Source organism: Charadrius vociferus, unplaced genomic scaffold (assembly GCF_000708025.1).
Source record: "Charadrius vociferus isolate BGI_N301 unplaced genomic scaffold, ASM70802v2 scaffold385, whole genome shotgun sequence".
Taxonomy (NCBI): Eukaryota; Metazoa; Chordata; class Aves; order Charadriiformes; family Charadriidae; genus Charadrius; species Charadrius vociferus.
In genome coordinates, this window is record NW_009648925.1 from 2,209,771 (window position 1) to 2,228,575 (window position 18,805).

General features: G+C 46.3%; 1 protein-coding gene across 1 annotated transcript in view; it reads left to right on the plus strand.

Moving 5' to 3' along the window:
- The window catches only part of HEG1 (heart development protein with EGF-like domains 1), a 40,614-nt gene that overhangs the window by 18,186 nt on the left and 3,623 nt on the right, over positions 1-18,805 (plus strand). Inside the window, exons 9-17 of the mRNA XM_009887311.1 lie at positions 1,100-1,441; positions 2,446-3,813; positions 6,063-6,182; positions 7,813-7,907; positions 9,219-9,277; positions 9,757-9,917; positions 12,221-12,355; positions 18,263-18,305; positions 18,417-18,454. Of these exons, the coding sequence (XP_009885613.1) occupies positions 1,100-1,441; positions 2,446-3,813; positions 6,063-6,182; positions 7,813-7,907; positions 9,219-9,277; positions 9,757-9,917; positions 12,221-12,355; positions 18,263-18,305; positions 18,417-18,454 (2,361 nt within the window). The remainder of the gene's footprint in view (positions 1-1,099; positions 1,442-2,445; positions 3,814-6,062; positions 6,183-7,812; positions 7,908-9,218; positions 9,278-9,756; positions 9,918-12,220; positions 12,356-18,262; positions 18,306-18,416; positions 18,455-18,805) is intronic.

Below are 18,805 nucleotides of genomic sequence, written 5' to 3' on the forward strand. Positions count from 1 at the left end.
AGGACGTCCAAGACCAGGTCCTACCTCCCTGCCACCATTCTCCGTCAGAAACGCCATGCACCCCAATCTGTTTTATTTTTCTGCTGTAAAGGGGAAAAGTACAGATCACCTGGGAGCACCTCTTAGTAAATAAGTGATGTTGGTAACTGAGCGCCACCTCCACTGTGGGAATTGAAATGTTCAGATTTTAGTCCCTGTAGAGCTCTCAAAGGTATTATTAATATAAAACATATATATATATATGTATATCTCTGCTTTGCAATTCCAGAGAGAGGTAGAAGACTTTCTGGTGTTCCTACTGAGACCACATACATCTCAACTGCACTCTCCAGCAGCGGGGAGGGGACATCTCAGACTGCAGCTAACCGTGGCACATGGAGCACAGCAGCGTCAAGCCCCATGTCCCACCCGGACATGGCCGGGGAGCCCCGCACCGGCCCCCTCCCATCCTCCACAGCATGGCCTGGAGCGGGACACGTCTCATCTGTCCAAGCAGGGTACTCTGAGCCCAAGGTCACCCTTTCATCAAGGGTCTCCACCTACTTCTCAGCCACCGATGAACCTTCCAGTGAGTTTTTCTGAGCTCCGGGATGGTGTTTGAATTAGGAAAAACCTCACTGCCTCTCTGTCCCCCTCTTCCATGGAGTTGATATGACCACCAACACGTGTCAGAGCTGTTGCGGGTGTTGTGGGCAGGATTTATAAGCAGTGGTGATTCTGTTCCTTGGTATTGTATATCTGCAGCTGTTGGTGCTTAACAAAAAAGTCTCAGGAATGAGATGTGTAGCTTCTTGCTGTAGGACACATCTACTACCTGCCTGGGTTGGGGTAATAATTATAAATAGCATAAATATGCCATTATGAGTCTAATGGTACCGGTTGTCCCTTTGTATTTGGACAGTGCTGTTTCTTTGGAGTACACTTTGTTAAATTCACATTTAGGCTGATAGATATGTGAGATCTACTTAATCTGTATTTAATCTGTTTATCTGTGCAATTTTATTAAACTGCATTTCAAAATAGAATTATTGTAGAAACCGCAAGTACTGTCTGCTCTGAGATGATAAAATGAGATGCCTGCTTTTCAATCTTCTTCCAGCCGTGGGCAGCAGCCATCGCTCACTAAGCAGCTCGAGTGCCGAGGAAAGGCGGTCCAGCCCCATCACTGATCCTGCGTACAGTTCATCCGTGTCTACTGGAGGTAGAGAAAGGATGCCGCCCTCGGTGACAGACGGGGTGCTGGCCGGTGGCACCGAGAGCTCTGCTCCCTATGCCGAAACCGCCAGCTCTCCAGGGCTGGCTCAGCCAACGTCGGTGGAGCAGAGTGGGATGGCCGGTGCCTCAGCCGGCAGCGTGGGCTTCACAGACTTTGAAACAGAGGCGCTCTTCACCCGTTCTTCCAAGATGCCCACTTATTCTTCTTTCCAAAATGACCTTACAAGTTAGTGTCTCCCAGCATACCTTTTGGGGGCGGAAGTTCACACTGTGGTGCCTTTACCTATGTTGTATACAGAGTTCTTGTTCATTGGTACATGCAATGCCATGTGTGGGTACACTTTGGGGGGTGTTTTCATCCAAGGACTCAAAGCCAGACCCCACCTGGCTGGGGAATCATTTCAGAAGTGAAACCATGAGCCTGAGCAGGGAAACTCTCCTGTTTTGATGGCCGCATTATTTTTTTACATTCTAACAGGTTTCTTGTGGGTCATGTTTTCAGAAGTGTTTCATGTTGACCCAAGTCATTTGTAGAATTAAATCAAATGTTCAGTACCCTTTTTTTAAAATTTATTTCTAGAGATTGCTGAATTTATCTGTACATCCTGAAACTCGTATTATAAGATTGACTGGACCTTTTATGCTAAATAATCTGATTTTTGTGCAGACTGATGTGCTACTACTCATTTAGGATTTCCTGAGTGCAAAGTTTTCAGTCAATGAGTTCATGATAAGCTGCAAATTAACATATTGTAATCATTTTATCTTGGAGGGGCATGAAGTTCACTGTGTCTAAAACCAAAATGATTGAAGAAGATGGATATTCTTCTGTTGGGAATGAAGGATAAGAGGGACGGGATATGAGTTTTATAAATTATGAGTGATAAAAAGAAGAGATAGGTTTTCCTGCTTAGCTTGCCACAAAATATTGTGGAACGATAAGTGCTCAATCATATTAGAAAAGCAGTACTGTAAGAAGAGTGTTTTAGAAACCTGCACCTTTCACAGGAACCTTGTGTCTGTCTGAGTTCACCATTTTAGGATGAATTAAGGAGCGCAGAAGACTCCTGATTTGATACCCACACTTGGATGACGCTCTAAATTTTTAGAATAGCATGAGCCAGTTCACAGACAAGAACATTTTATGTATTTAGCAAATGATTTTAATGTGACATCAAAATACTTTAATATTACTCTGTCTTTCTAATATATTTTGTCCTTTTACTCCAGGCTTTTCAGGTAGCCATCAGCCTGTCAGTAGCATCGATGCTGAGAAACGGACCTCAGTTTCTCATACAGATGGCACATATGTTTCAACAACGTATACCAGAGGAGGAGAAAGGACCCTCCTGTCTATCTCGAACAGCAGCACCTCTGCAGACTCCTCAGAAAGTTCCACCTTTTTTTCTGAGATTTCCAACCCTTCTGATTCATCAAAGTCTTCTGTGGCACAGGACAGAAGGAGCAACGTATCCAGTGACAGCAGTTTTGTTGAACCATCTACAGAGCCATTGCTGGTACACTCGTCCAAACAGTTGACTTCTGCTTCTGCAGGCAGTGTACAAAATACAACTGTCTTCAGCACTGACTCTGAGTTGTTGACCACCAGCAGATCATCGCTATCTTCATCTGCGTTTCCAGGCTCTTCCTCAGTGTCACCGCTGCAGCACTTGCTGTCATCAACACCACCACCAACTTATTTGTTTACATCATCGGAGTCATCTGAGCCACTCTCGTCCTCTGTGATGGCATCTTCACCCCCTCTGCAGGCTTTGTCGTCCTCCTTGCCCACTTCCTCATTGCTTTCCCCATCTTACTCGTTAGCATCTTTACTGCCTCTGTTTTCATCACCGTCATCTATCTCGCAGTCCAATGATAGTGGTCAAGCAAGCACTTCTGTAGCTACGACTGTGGTCAGGCGGGTGCCCTCCACAGCCGCTGTGGCTGGGAGCTCGCCCAGAGGGACCAACAAGCACACTGTCACACACCAGCCCCAAAACAGCACCACCTTCACCTCCATCGGGTCTCCTCCTCTCCCCACAGCACCCATGGAGCAGCTTGGTGGACGCATCATGTCTGTGTCTGGTCCCATGACGGTAATGGAGACCACCTCGCAGAGAGCCACCACTGCCCAAGGAGGCAGCTTTGGGAAGGCAACACTGCTGCCCACCACAGCTGGTGATGCCCCACGGGCTGCGCCGACAGATGCACCCCTTAGTCCCTCACCAAGTGCAACAAACCACAGTGTCATCATCCCTGCAGTGGCACTGACGACAGTGAAACCTCCTGTGCTGACAACACCGGCCAGTTACCAACCAACCCCAGGTGATGCTAGCACCACGAAAGCCCACAGAGCTCAAACGCCCACTGCCACTAAGCACATGTATACCACTGGTGAAAGCACAGAAGCTGTGGATCCCACCACTGCAAGACCTGGTAAAGTCACTGAAGAAAACATCCCTGTTACAAGTCCTTCTGAAGCCCCTCCAACCAGCAAGACCACTGTGAGCATTGCAACTACTTTGGCTGCTACCAAACCAACCACTGTTCCTCCATCAAGTAGCACAACTGGGCTGAAGACGTTGTCTCCAGCAACAGGTAATATGTCTAATGGTGCTCATCAGTGGTGAGGCTAGGGACATGGGGGCCAGCAGTGCCTGGGTCCCCCTTTAAGGGTCTTTGAAGGGTTATGTGTGTATGTGTGACAAGTCTGTTGTCAACAGGGTTTGATGATAAGAACTCAGTCTCCATGTTGGTGATTTTAAGCTAAGGGTTTAGCAATGAAGCTGAACTGCTGGAAAAGGGTGAGCGTTTTGCTGAACATTTCTGATAGAAATGTTAAGCTTAAAATTGAGAATTTCAAGAAAATAAAGCTGACTGGCCTTCCAGATAAGTGTAGGACGCACTTTATATTTGTCAATCAGTCAACAATATTGATTGATATCAATCAATATCTATCTAATTCATGAGAAAAGGTGATTGGCCATCACTTGGTATTTGTGTTGGAACTTGTCTCTTATTACAACTTATGGTCGTTTTCTCCCCACCTCACTAAATAATCTCCTGCTCAAGGGCCTGTTGCTTCTCCTGTACTGTACATACGAGTAAGGCTATATACTGTAGTCTGACTCAGTGCATTGTTAAAATCATTTATTATTGCTGCCAGGCTCCTTATCTTCTCAAGTAAATATGTTGAGCAAAGTTTTATACGAATGGAAATTGATTCTGTGTTTAAAGTTCAGGAGCCTGGCCCTCATGCCACTGTAGGATATTCTATGTGCTAATTGCATTAATCATAGTGAAGTACTGGCAATAGTATATATTCCATCCAATAATTAAGTATTTAGATATTATTTCTCAGGCTGATTGGTTTTAATTATAGCTATGGCTTCATGCAAAAAAATTCACTGTAAGGGAATGCACTTTTTATCCAAAACAAATGTAATATGTCCTTTTTACCAACTGATTCACACTTTTGACAAGTTACTCTTTCCTTTCATACTGAGTTTTGCCATATACCAGAATGAAAAAGATCCTTCTGCTCCCTGAGACGTGGTGCTTTGTACGTTGGCACTCACTGCCACGAGACAAGAAGCTGCTCTGGTCCCCACTGTACAAAGCTCAAACTGAGGGATGGCAAAGTGAAAGCCAATGTTTTAAAATACACCCAGTCATTTCTGGCTGCTTAGACACCCAAGTCTCTTTCTCATTGATGCTGATGTGGTCGTGCCAGGCTAGTTGAGACACAGAGATCGCATCAAATGGTGTGTTCCAGGTCAGCTTGGGACTGTCTGGCCTGCAGGGCCTGCGTGATACCACGGGGCATTGCGGTGCTGTCAGAAGTACACACGCGGGTTTGGCTCTCGTGCTTTGTTCTTTAACCACAAAGCCCATCCTTCCTGCCTCTGCTGCAGCGCTCGGCAGCAGTTGCAAAATAGGTGCAAGTGGTGTGTAAGCTGTCTTTCTCATCTTGTAGCATCTTGTCACCAACAAGTCCACAGTCCTGCCTACGGTCTGCCTTTGCATGTGTGTGTGATGTACGTTTGTGCTCATGTGAGTCATATGCACAGCAAGAGGAGCTTTTTTGACCGGGAGGTGGTTTTTTTTCAGAGGGAGGTATTGGATATCTCCTCCAGAACTTGCCGTTTGAGTTGTCTAATCTGTGAAACACCTGAGACTACTGTCATTAATCCCCCAAAACACCATATTTCACAGTTGGCGTCTTTTCCCTAAGCCCTTGCTGACGCAGCGGGAAGTGCATTAGAAGGCAGATGTCGCTGCTGTCGCTCTGTCCCAACCTGGCACGTAGGAGGCTGCAGCCCCAGTAAAGGAGGGGATGGCAGCCAAGGCTGCCTCCACCACTGCTAGGTAATCTACAGACTGCATCAGTGTTCAAGCACAAACTTTTGGTTCATCCAAACAGGGCTTGGATGAAAAGGGCAGGACTTCGGTGAAGGAGCCTGTGCTCCTGTGTCTAGCTCTGGCTGACAAGGTCCCTTCTTTGGTCCCTCCATCTGTAGCTGTAGGGTTGTTTGTCTTTGGAAAGCACCCAGAGATCTGCAGATGAGCAATGCTGTAGGCAAGCTGGGTGTTGATATTAACAGGGATCAACACTGGATCCCAAGAGCTTTTGAATAAATATTCAGGAGAAAGTGTTTTTTATTTATTCTTTCAGCTCCAACAGAGTAATTAAGAAGCAGATAAATAGTAAGTGCAAATGATGCTATGAAGCATGTGATAATGCTCAGGGGGTCAACAAAGAGGAGCGAAATTGATCTTTTTTAGCCCAACAGTTGATGATTTTTGTGATTCTGTAACTATAGTCTGTTATTTTTCTGCTTTTGTAGATGTGGATAAATGTCTTTCCAACCCTTGCCCTGCGCTGGCCACCTGCAACAACACCCATGGCTCCTATATCTGTCAGTGTCCTCTTGGATATGAGCTGGAAAAAGGAAAGTGCAATTTAGGTAAGAAAACAAAAGTGAAAAACCAAGGGAGAAAAAAGATGGAAATAATTATCTGTAATCTTCTAAAACAAATCAACCTAGGTGCAGACTAGTTCAGGAACTTAATGTTCCTCTCAACCATCACTTTTAACAAGAGCCTTTTAGTGTTTATACAAGTGCAGTGTCTAACGCCTGGCGTGTTGGGGTGCCCCGGGAAGCAGGCGCAGTGATAGCTGAGGGTTTCTTAAAAACACAGCAACAGAGCGGTGGGCTCAGGCTTGTTCGTGAGGACAGATGTGCCCCTTCTGTTCCTCATGTGTTTTACAACCCCCCCCAAAAAAGCGTTCAGCAGAGTATCGTAGCTCCCACTCCTGCAAACCTGGGCAATGACGCTTGGCTTGGGAGAAGTGAGTGGGGCTATTGTGTAATCTGGCTGCAGTGGGATCAGCCACATGCGGAAAATTAAGCAGCCGTGAAAGTCTTTGTAAGATCGAGGTCTTGTTTCATACCTTGCGCATTTTTCATGCAGCACAGTTATTAGTTGGAACTTGGGTTCCGACCCCCTCCTTTCTGTTAGAGGACTCAATCTCAAGGACTTACAATGTCCCATTGTAAAGGGGAATTTGTTTTGCTAGAGTTTCTTCTGACCCTTAATCAGTGCGGATTAGAGGCATGGAAATTTTGCTAAGGAAACATGGGTGAGGTGTCCCTGAAGGGTGTTTTGAAACATTTCTTCGAATTGGAACGTGTCAGCTTCTAATTTAGAGTATTGTTTTGATTATGCCTTGAACTGGGATATGGGCAGATTATACAAATAACGAAAAGGTGATTATTTTTACCTGGAGTTGTTACATTAGAGCTGTCTGATATAAAATTTGTGATGAAGACAGGCTCTGTGGATGGGAAAAAATGGGAAAGAATTCGAGGCTTTATAATGTTATCTGCAACCATATTTGTTTTTCTGGTGGAACATAAAACTGGAGCTCTGAGTTCTCATTTCCACTGAGTATCTCATGACACTTAATACAAGATTTAGGGATATTATCTCGCTGAGTCTGGACAACTCTGATTATTGTGTTCTGCTGCCATGAATCAAATGTGAATCTAAGCTCAGAAAAATGCATCTTTTGGACCTCTTTTCATATGTCATTGCTCATTCTGTCCAACAATTTGAAAAATGAAAACGTCCTTTCTGAAGTGCTTTATTTTGACTTGCTGGTTTGCTTTCCTTCCATGAGAGGGAGGTGTAAGAGATTTGACACGTTTACCCCAAATTATTATAAATAGCTTTGGTACCTGAAACTATCTTGTTAATAAACTTACCCAGCTCTTTCTGTGTTCAGGGGTCTTTGTAAATTAGTCAGTTTTTCTATAGGAAATGTATGAACTCTGCAGTGAAATGCTGGCTGTTCAGCAGCATTGAGCTCTGGAATTTGACTGGGACTGTGGGAACATCACAGCAACCCTTGGGAAAAATCCCAAGGGTAAGACTTTGCTTTATCAGGGCAGTGACTGTCAGATTCGAGTTTTCTATCTGCTGCATGAAGGGGTTTTCCATGCAGACACACTCTCATGTAAGGCATATGAAACCGCAGCTACACATGGCATGGAGACGTGTGTTCCTACTAACTTGTCTTATTCTCCTTTTTAGTAAGAATATTTATCGGCCAGGTCCCCCTGAAGCCTAATGTTACCCATGGGAAGTATGCAGAGCTCCTCCATGTCGAGGATGAAATCCTGACGATGGTGAGTGTCATTGCCGGGCCCTTGGCAATGCTGATGGGACAGGTCCCCTTTGCTCCTCTTATGGTTGTCATGGGAAGCCACAAGGCTGTAGCATGGATTTAGCCTTTTTAATCATTGAACCATCCTGGTCTGGTATAAGTAGGACTAGTGAGATCTACGCTTTTAAATCCCAGCACGCTTCTCTCCCCTGCCCTGCCCAGGGTTTCAAGACAGCAGTGAAGAGATACAGCTCCCGTGGGGCTTAAGACAGCAAAACTGCTCAAAAAATCCTGAAGCCCTTTTTGTGAAATGGTGTGGTTGGGTTCATACTTCTGTAGCCTCCATCCTTGCTTAGTGTCTTCTGGCTGCATTGCCTTTTCCAGACCTCAAAAGGGCATTAGTGCTCCTCCAAGGTCAAGCATTAAAACAGTAACTCTGGACTTCATCATTTGTCAGTAAATCTCTCAGGTCCTGGGGCGGGTTGGTGCCTGCAGCTGGTGCCACCTTGCTTTTAGCCAAACCCCATGGGATGAAGCATAGCAGCTGCACCCATTCAAACATACCTTCCCCTTGCTGGAGTTTCCCAGACACGCTATTGCAACCACATGTCCCCCGATCTGTTCAGAGGAAGCCCTGAGTGTGCTGATGGCTTCCCAATACACTGTGCAATCAGTTGCTCCAGAAAGACCCGTGGGCTGGTGATAGGTACATCTCTGTGCGTTATTTAGCCAGATCATGGCATGCATGTGTTTGTCCTGTTAGCAGTTCCTGGGCTGGCTGTAGTTCATCCCAACTCTTTTTGGAGTAGGTGATTTGGAGATGCCGCCAAAGGAGGGGGAAACTGGGGTGAGTCACCTTGATTCTGCCTGCACGGCTTGTGCTGGGGAATGAGCACAAACAACCGCATGGATCCAGGGAGAGGGAGGTTCCTTGGAAGATGAGCAGTCTCCAAAGGTGCCACTTTGAGCTTGGCCTCACCCGGGGCTCTTTCCCCACTAGCTTCTGGCTCATCTTTGGCCTTGGTGGTCATCGCACAGTGGGGCCTCAGGCAGATCCTCGTGTCAAAACCCTCAGGTCTTTATTCTTGTCCAAGGCTGTGAAATGGTGTCTTCAGCTGTCCCTCGCTGGCAACAGGACGGTGCATCTTTCTTATCGAGCAGATGATCTGCTGGGATGCTCAGAGCCCCCTTGGCCTCAGCAGGTGGCTCTGGCGAATGCAGGGGATGGTGTCAGTGACCCAGGAGGGCCGTCCCATACTGCATCCCACCAGGCTGCTTCCCTCCATCCATCTGCATCACGGGGCACTAACAGCTTCTCTCTCCTTCCTTGCAGCTTGACACATCACTGTCGGGCTTGCCGGGGTACCACCACTCCACGGTTAAGGCGACCAGGTAAGGCTAAGGCTACGAGGGGAAGAGTGAGAAACTTGAGCATTCGGGATGTTCAACTTGAGGTCCATGTTCTCCATTTTGAGTCCATGCTGGACTTGATGCGATCCATCCTGGCAGTAGTGCAGGGCATGGGAATGCCTGACCACCTTGCCTGCCTCTCCTGGTACCCTCCTCCTGGCCTGAGCGCCTTGGGGATGGGCTTGTGTGCTTCTCAGGAGGGATTTATGGCTGGTTTCAAAGTGAGCTACCTTCCAGCCCCAAATTTGTCTTTCCGTGCATAAGTTTTTTGTGTCCTGTTTTTAGGGTCTGTTACAATGCATGGCTCCTTCAGTATGTTTGCAATATTGTGTCTGTGATAAACATTGCTTGCATTAATAAGAGTCCTACATATAGTGCAACTTAATAAGAATCCTATGTGCTAACAATGACATCAGACTGACCTGTGGTACTCAGGGCTGTTTTGTTTTGTTTTCTGTCAGGGAGGCAAATTTTGTGCATGTTTCAGTGCAATCCACGTTCTCTTTAGCATCCAACGTGACTTTCTACGATGTTGTCAGCACCGTGAAAAGCTACATTCGAGCTTGCAAATCCCCCACTGAAGCCTGCCAGTTCATCTCCAGCCTGAAACCACTCCACAGAGGTAAATAACATCTGGAGGAACTGTGATGGGAAGGGAAATGGATGTTTTATTTGGCTCCTTTTATAAGAGAGGGAGAAAGATTTTGGTGTTTGGTAAAATCCCTCTGAATCTTTTTTATCTTATATAAATGAGAGTCATCTTAAGAGCTCTGCAGTACAAAAGGGATGCAGATATCAAGCCTTATCTTCACCACATGTGTGAGAAATCTGCTTCTCTGTGAAAACATCATGCAGCACAGGATTAGAGGCATTGTAGGGCAGCCTTTCATCTCCAGGATGTGACACCGGGCCCCAGCCAGAACAAAAACCCGTAAGTCTTAATTCCACCCGCTCAGCCAGGAGCTGGGGAAACGGCGTGAAAGCCAAGTCCCCCCAGTGAAGTCGATTAGAGCTGCTGGAGGCTACGTGGGTGTCATGGTTTAGCCCCAGCCAGCAACCAGGACCACGCAGCCACTCGCTCACTTCCCCAGGCTGGGATGTGGAAGAGAATCCAAAGAGTAAAAGTGAGAAAAGGCGTGGGTTGAGATAAAGACAGTTGAATAGGCAAAGCAAAACAAGGAATTAATTCACCCCTTCCCATGGGCAGGCAGATGTTCAGCCATCTCCAGGAAAGCAAGGCTCCATTACACGTAACAGTTACTTGGGAAGAACAAACACCATAACTCCGAACGACCCCCCCAGCCCTTCCTCCTTCTTACCCCAGATATGGAATATCCCTTTGGTCAGTTGGGGTCAGCTGTCCCAGCTGTGTCCCCTCCCAGCTTTTCGTGCACTCCCAGCCTGCTCGCTGGTGGGGCAGCGTGAGGAGCAGAAAAGGCCTTGAGTGCTTAGCAACAACCCAAACCACCAGTGCACTATCAACACCATTTCCCATCCCAAACCCAAAACATAGCACTATACCAGCTCCTGGTAAGAAAGTCAACTTCATCCCAGCTGAAACCACGACAGCAGAGAGCTGCGCTCTCCTGACTGCCCAATTTCAGTGTTGCAGGGTGTCAAAATGGTTCACAATTAAGAGCTTTTGATTTCTGTCCCAAAACCTCTACCTGCCGAAGGGGAATGTGGGTGCAGCACAGAGAGACCTGGAGAAGAACATCAGGACCTTGTGCAGGACCTTCTCCAGGTGGACCCCATACAGTGGTGGTGGCCCTGTGCCTTGCACCTCCTGGTCCTCGCTTTACGAGGGTGTGATAGAGGAGATTTAGCCATGAGAGGTACCGGCAGGATGCAGGGAGTGAGTACCCTTGAAAGACGGGCTCCTGCAAGGAGCTCTGCCACTTCGGAGTTCAAGGCTTCGAGGTTTGGCTTTGAGGATGAAGGGTGGCAGTGCTTAGCCTGGGTCTAGTGGGAAACCCCTTGGATTGTTTTGGCAAGCTAAACATGAAGATGAGAAATTTAGTGTGTGCTTTTATTTTAATGTGCCGTATTTTCAAGCTGCACTCCACTGTGGATTGAATTAAATTACTTTGGTAGACCCTCTCAGATTATATCTAGCCATTACCTCTGATACAATGCTTGTGGTGAAGCCTATTTCTAACTTAAAATAAGCAGAATGAGAAACAAATGATGTTCTTGTGTAAGCACTTAAAAGAAAAGTTGTCAGATAAAAAAAAAAAAAAGGACGATGGATCTAGGAGGGACAGTTTTATAAAAGGTGAGTGCCAAACGAGTGACACGTTTTCCATAAAATCCTATTTCTTACGAATATTTTTTCATTTGTTCATTCCACTTAGTCTGACCTCCCCGTAAAAAATGTTAATTTGGTGACACAATTTCCATCATTTGCCCACAGTTTTCCTAAATGCTCATTGTAACAAATCTGACTTTCTAAAGTAAAACACTGCTTCAAAGTAATGTAAATCAAAAGACAGATTCTTTCTTTGAAAAATGAAAAAATCTAGTGCTTAATATTGAAATGGAAAAAAATTGGTTTGGGCTGAGAAAAATGTTTTGCTTGATATAAACTTAAAAATCGATTTGTTGAACTGTCTCAGGGGGTGAATGTGTTTCAGCTTTAGCCAAACCAAATTTTTCTTTTTCATTTCCCCTTCTGCCTCTGAGCTGAAATATTTATCATTCACCCCCTCTATTTGCCTGTACAAACGACGGTAGGTATGCAAGAGATGGTGACATAGTGTAGTGTTGACTGTCTCCTAATGGAACAAATGTTGTTTTTTTTTAAAAAAAAAAAAGAAAGGAGATTAAAGCAGCGCATGAGCTGAATGTGATGCCTGGGGAAAGCAAACGGGGATGATGGTGGGTTCAGAGAGAATCGTGCTGACATTGGCTGCCTCTTCCCGACAGTTGGCAGCTTGTGCAAGCAGAAAGACCCCGAATGCGACAAGGAAACTTCTGAATGCACCGACTTTGATGGGGTCGCGCTCTGCCAATGCAAAAGTGGGTACTTCAAATACAACAAGATGGACCACTCCTGCAGAGGTATTGCTCTTTGTGTGGTGTATTTTGCCTGAATTTGGCTTAAACTTCTCGTTCCAGTGGAAATGAGTGTGTCTGTGTATCCCTGTGCATGCAAGAAGCTCAATATTATGAATAAATATTAACAGCTCAAGTTTCTTTTGTTTAGTTAGGGGACTTTTCAGCAGACACTGAAGATACAGTCTCTCTCTAGGAATAATATTATCTCTTTCTGGAGCATGCTGTGAGTCACAGTGATCGAGAAGAGGGAGAAAGGGGCCCGGCTGCTTTGGGCTCCAGTTCAGTGGCACAGAGCAGAGATGACGTGTGGCTCTGCCTGTTTTGATTTTGTCTGAACTCTCAGCGAACTTAGGACAAGTGCTTTAAAATCATGAGCTTATATTAATACATGATCAATACTTTAAGTATCTGACAATTATTATGAATTCATTTGTCAGCTGTTTTCCTAATAGAAATTTTAAGCTTAAAGGTTATATTATATTTTACCTACTTCTCAGATCATGAAACCCGTTTTTGCTACCTTTTAAACAAGGTCTTTGTCCATGTGCCAGTGGTCAAAATGACTTCTGTAGAATCAGGGTTCCCTAGTTCCAGTGGTCATTGTAGGGCTTCTTAAGAAATGGAGTTTTCTGATGACATATAGTAAGAATTGCAGTAGTGGTTGTATATTGTTTCTAGCAGTGCCCGCTGGGTTGCTGTTGAAATAGGAGGAGATGCTTTGTCAATTCCAAATCTGATCAGAAAGTGAGAAAAATGTGTCTGGAAATAACTCATGTGCTGCAGGCTCTGGGATGGACATTTCAGAAATGGGCATTTCTGGGTCCTGACTCTCCTCTGCTCTGTGGCTCCAGGCAAAACCTTTCTCCTTTGTGTTTTCCTTCCCTCTCTTCATCTTGTATGTTGGGGGAAGGATTTTTTTTAGGAAATATTGACTGTCTCCACCTACCCTTGGGAGGCAGAGAAGGGCTCATGCAGTGAGCAGGGAGCTGAGCTGAAACCTGGGATACTTTTGCCCAACTCCTGCTCCACCACCGACAGTGGGTACCCAGGATGAGTTACTCCATTTTTCTTGTCTGTGTCCCTTGCCAAGCAGTGTTGTGAAGATAAATACCTGAAAGGCTATGAGGCGCTTGGCTGTGATGATTGCAGAGAGCTAGGGCATCTAGCATCTTGTGCATGTGGTTACTCCCTACTTATGGGTCTTGTTTGCTGTGCAAAGTATAAAAAACACAACCTGCACACACTGGGGCCTCAATTCCATCTTCAGCTCTCTGCTGTCAGTCGGGAACATCTTATTGACCAGCTTGAGAGTGTCTGAGGGACACGGTTGATGCAGGATTTAGGCTGCAGTGCAGTGGCGTGAGGGCAGCACCGACTGCAAGGTGCCACGGTCTGGCAAGATACCAGATTTTCAGCATCACTTTGTTCCCCGTCTGGGTAAGCCAGATTTTTAAAGGATTTTTCAAAAGCCAACTTTTGGCCCTCATTTGATATTTAGGGCTATTTTGTGATAAATATAGCATACAATATGCCAACCTCTTTGAAAATCTCTGCCCTCTTAATGACTAAACAGGAACCAAGGTCTTCTGAGCATCTGACCCTCATTGTGGGTCGTGAAAATGTGGTGCAGTAACTCCATTTATAATATTTGCAAAGAGGGAAACGGCTATTGTGTTGCCCTGTCCGGTCTACCCCGTGGGAAGGCGGGTACAGCTGGGAGAGCCACTAGGGCATGGGGGATCAGCCGCCCTGACCCCAGAGATTGTTTTGCCCTGCTTTGCAGTGTCTGTCCCCTGGAGCATGCTCGAAAAATCGTCCCCTGGACCAAGGAAGGGTTGGGTCTCTGAGCTATGCGAGTTTCAACACGTTGGCCATGGTACTGCTCGGCATGCAGTTCAGTCATCTGTGGGTTGTTGCTGGTCTTCCATCTTCCCAGTATGTTCAGGGCTGTTTTAGAAACAGGGCGACAAACCCAATGTGCCAACTTTTCCAGGGCATGCTATTTTTAATAGTACAGAGCGTTTCCAGAGCTAAGCAAGGAGCAGCAAAGCAGGTTTCCAAAGAGACCCCCGAGTCTCTTTCAGGAAGGCAAAAGCAAAGGAATCCCGAGTAGAAAAGCACAGCTCAATAGCTTTGCTTGGCCCCTGACACTTTCCTCTGTTCCCTGCTCACGTCTGAAAGCTTGCTGAGTGAGTGTGACAGCGCGAGCTCTCCTGGAAACATGTTTGAAAGAGCAGGAAAGATGCCAGAGGAGAAAGCAAAGCGGCAGGAAAAGCCTGGGTGAGGAGAGGAAAACACGTAAGCCCTGACCATTTAAGTAAGACAGAGATGCATGTTCAGGATCTTGCTTTTCCTCTTTACCGCCCCTCTAGCCACCTGGCGTGAGAGCTGTGTGCCAGTGGGGTCCCAGCGCTGCTCCTGCCCAAGGCATGGCTCCAGCTTTGGGTCCGCTCAAGGTGTACGTGCCCTACACACATTATTTGGCTAGGGCTGAGGGGCTGAGATTAGGCTGAGGTCCAGCATCTGCCTGCAGGCCTTCCCAACGCGCACGCAGCAGGCTGGGGCTGGGGCTGACACTAGCGTACACGGGGCTGCTGCACTTATTAGAGAAGGCAACTCCAATGAGCTGTTGAGGTGATGCCTCCCACCGCTTTACTGCAGACTTCATTATTGCCTGATCTTGTGGCTCGCTTTGGTAGAACATTTACTCCATAATGTTTTCAGTCTGCTTTTGTTAGCGAGTGAAAGGAGCACCCCATCCCGTCCCATTTTGCTAATGCCTCGGTGTTATGAATGAGCCAGGCAAGGATCCTTTGGGATTTACTACTCTTGCCCTGGGTGTTATATGACTGAGGCTCTTAACTCTTGTCCGGTTACCTCTTGTCCCTTCCTTGACTTCAAAGAAACCATCTTAGAGAGAGAAAAATAAATCTGGTGCAAAAAGCATGATGATGAGATGTGGCAGAGCGGCTATGTAAAGAGCCTCACCCTCCCCATCCCCAGCTCTGGGGGAATAAAAAGAGCGAAAGAGGTGGTGGAGGAGCAGTGAGGCTACATAGGGCAGAGAAAGGGATGTAAGACCAGCTGTAATGGACATCAACTTCCCCATCATCATTGGTGCCTGTTGCTACAGCAAGTCTGTGCGTAGACCTGCAATATTCATGATGTGAGTGCATCACTCATCTGCATCAACACACCCTGCAGGGAAAAAGGCATGCTTAGTGACATGAGATGCTTTGTAAATGGGATATAGGCAAACCGCATTTAGATATGACCCCAAGCAAGGCCAGGCAGCCAAGAGCAGAGTGCCAAGCACTCTCCTGTAAAGCAGGAACTTGGGCAGAGCTGTGAAGGGGGCTTGGCAGATAAAGAAGGGTTCCCCAGCTCTGGCTTGTAAGGCTAGTATGGTCCCGACCAGCATTTAGGGGGTACAGGCAGGCAGAAGAGGCGAGGTTTTCACAGAATGGTTTGGGTTGGAAGGGCCCTTAAAGATCGTCTAGTTCCAACTGCCCTGCCATGGGCAGGGACACCTCCCACCGGACCAGATTGCTCCAAGCCCCATCCAGCCTGGCCTTGAGCTCCTCCAGGGATGGGGCATCCACTACTTCCCTGGGCAATTTGTTCCAGTGCCTCACCACCCTCACAGTGAAAAATTTCTTCCTAATACCTAATCTAAATGTACTCTCTGCCAGTTTGAAGCCATTACCCCTTGTGCTGTCTCCACATGCCCTTGTAAAAAGCCCCTCTCCAGCTTTCTTGTAGGCACCCTTCAGGTACTGGAAAGCTGCTATAAGGTCTCCCCAGAGCCTTCTCTTCTCCAGGCTGAACAACCCCAACTCTCTCAGCCTGTCTTCATAGGAGAGATGCTCCAAGCCTCTGATCATCTTCGTTGCCCTTCTCTGGACCCAAGTTTTGTTATCCCTGGGCTTGTGACATCTGTTTCTGGGAAGCAGAAATCAAAAGGGTCAAAGAGAACCTGTAAGCATGCAGAGCAAAGCTGCAATAACCAGGGAGACTCAAAGATCTCAGTGCACTTGGCTTTGTTAAAGGCAAAGGAGTGATTTGATGGTGAAGAGGAGAAATGTGATCATATAACCTTTCCCAGTCTAGCAAGAAAACATCCAAAGGCTGGAATTTGACACTGGGATAATTCAGACCAGAAAGAAGGTGAATGTTTTTAATGGCTGGGGAAATTAACTTTATGAGCATCTGACCCAGGGTTGTGGTTGACTGCCCGTCACTGAAAATATTAAAATCAATCTTGGATGATTCTCTAAAATGTAGCTCCAGTTCAACTATTTGATTTCAAACTGAAATTAAATTTAGGGAAGTTCTGTGACCTGTATTATGAGAGGGAGGTCACAGTCACATTGCTCCCTGCTGGCATCAATATCACTTGGTTCTGGAAGAGCCATAAACTTCTGAATCCAGCCAGAAAACTAGTGTTCTCTTTTGGTTTACTCTGATATTACCAGCTCATCCTAATGGACAAAGTCACACATTTGTACTTCTTTTCTTCCTTCCTCCCCTCCTGTACTAAGTGCATCTGAAAATACAGTTGCTGGCTGTGCCAGATGGGAAAAGTCATCTGGTGTGCTGGGAGCAGCAGAGGAGGAGGACAGGAGACGAGGGCTTTGCTGCACCTTAGCTGGGACCTCTGCTGGAAACCCCCTCCTCTCGCCGCAGATTTCCTCATGCTTGCTGGGGTTAGAGAGCACCCGAGCTTTCAGGTGCAGGTTAGCCCTACAGTTAGAGAACAAGGCAGAGGGAAGAGGACTTGAGAGCTCTTGCCTCAACATTTTTAAACATATGATGTTTGAGAGGAAAAAATCCACAGGGATGTTTTATTTCTCTTAATAACCTAGCTTTATTCCCTGTGGAGTGTGTTGCAGGGATTCTCCAGGCCTCTGCGTGATGTCTTGCAGACTCCCAAGGGCTGCTGCATGTGCTGGCCCCGGTTTGTCCCTCTGCCCAAAGTGACTCCATCTGTGTCACTCCTCCCCAGGTCTCTGTCTGAGCTGCCTCTACAAAAGGCAGTGGGTCTTCAGGAGCTCTGGTGGGACTGCTGCTGAGAAAAGCGGTGATCTTATCAGTAATCGGAAGCTTAGAATTGTATGTCCAAAGTAGCATCACGCTGGTCATCAGAAGAGTAGTATAATTTTCTCCGATAATTCAGGTGATGAGATAGCTGTCCGTAAGCACAGAAATTATTTATTTTGAAGCGATGGTTTCAGTATTTCACCAGCATTTTGTACATAGCCATTTTCTGGGTTATTTAGACCTAGTAAATTTAATTTCTATTCTAGAGTAAAATATGATATTTCAACATTTGATTTAGCTCCAAATTTGAAAGAGAAGAAAAAAAAGGTGACATGAGGCAAAACATAACATACCACTTTGGGTTACCCGGACTGTGTTTGCGTAACATTCTGTTGCAGTACTAACATTTAAAAGTGATGAATAACGTGCATCAATGCTAAAGTAGCACTGTTCAAATGAGGTTTCAAAACAAAAACTGGAAGCACTTGCAGATTTTTTACACAGCTGTTTTGTGGGAAGCAGCACAAATGTGCAGCGAGTTTCCATTTGGGCAAGAAGAGGTTCTGCTGGGAACGATGTTACCAGCTGCCCAGCCTGTGCCAGGCCCTGGGCTAGCTCTGCCGGGAAGCCCTGAAATGGTCCTGTCAAAGCCAGCGGGAGGTGAATTTAAGTGCACGGTGTTCTGCCTAAACCAGAGGAGATATTGCATCACATCAGAGTGCATCGCGTTCCTGCTGTGTCAGCAGCGCAGACCGGCCGGTTGGTCCCCAAGGTGGTTTGGGGTGAGGCTGCCGTGGGAAGCGGCGATGGGAAATGCCTCCCCTGCCCACTACGCGGTGCTCATGGCCCTTCTCTCCTCTCTGCTTTTAGCCTGTGAAGATGGATATAAGCTGGAAAACGAGACCTGTGTGAGGTATGGTGACTGTTCTGCCCCCCTCCTACCCCACCATCCTTCTTAATACTGCTTTGGTCATCTGTTGGCATAACTAAGCTGCTGAAACTGCCTGTTGTTTTCTGTTACCAGCTGCCCGTTCGGCTTAGGTGGATTCAACTGTGGAAACCGTAAGTACCGAGTTTTGCTTCTTTTCATTTCCGCAGTGTCAGAAACGGGAAATTTGAAACAAGTAACTGCAAATGACTATGTCTAAAATGCAATAGGTTCACTCCACTCTTGTTTTTTTGTTTCTTCATTTTCTGTTAAAAATTATTTTGTTGACCTTCTTTGGCAAAATTGACTTAACATTATCTCCTAAGGAAAGGAGATCTCCTTTCTCTGGATACTCTGTCGTGATAGCCCATATAGTGGGCACTCTAGAAGCAAAATATTCAGAGGTGAATCCATGAACCAACATTTGAATGATTCTAATCTATCAGTGAAGGGAATCCGTCCCCTAGGGAAACAGCTTGTTCTTC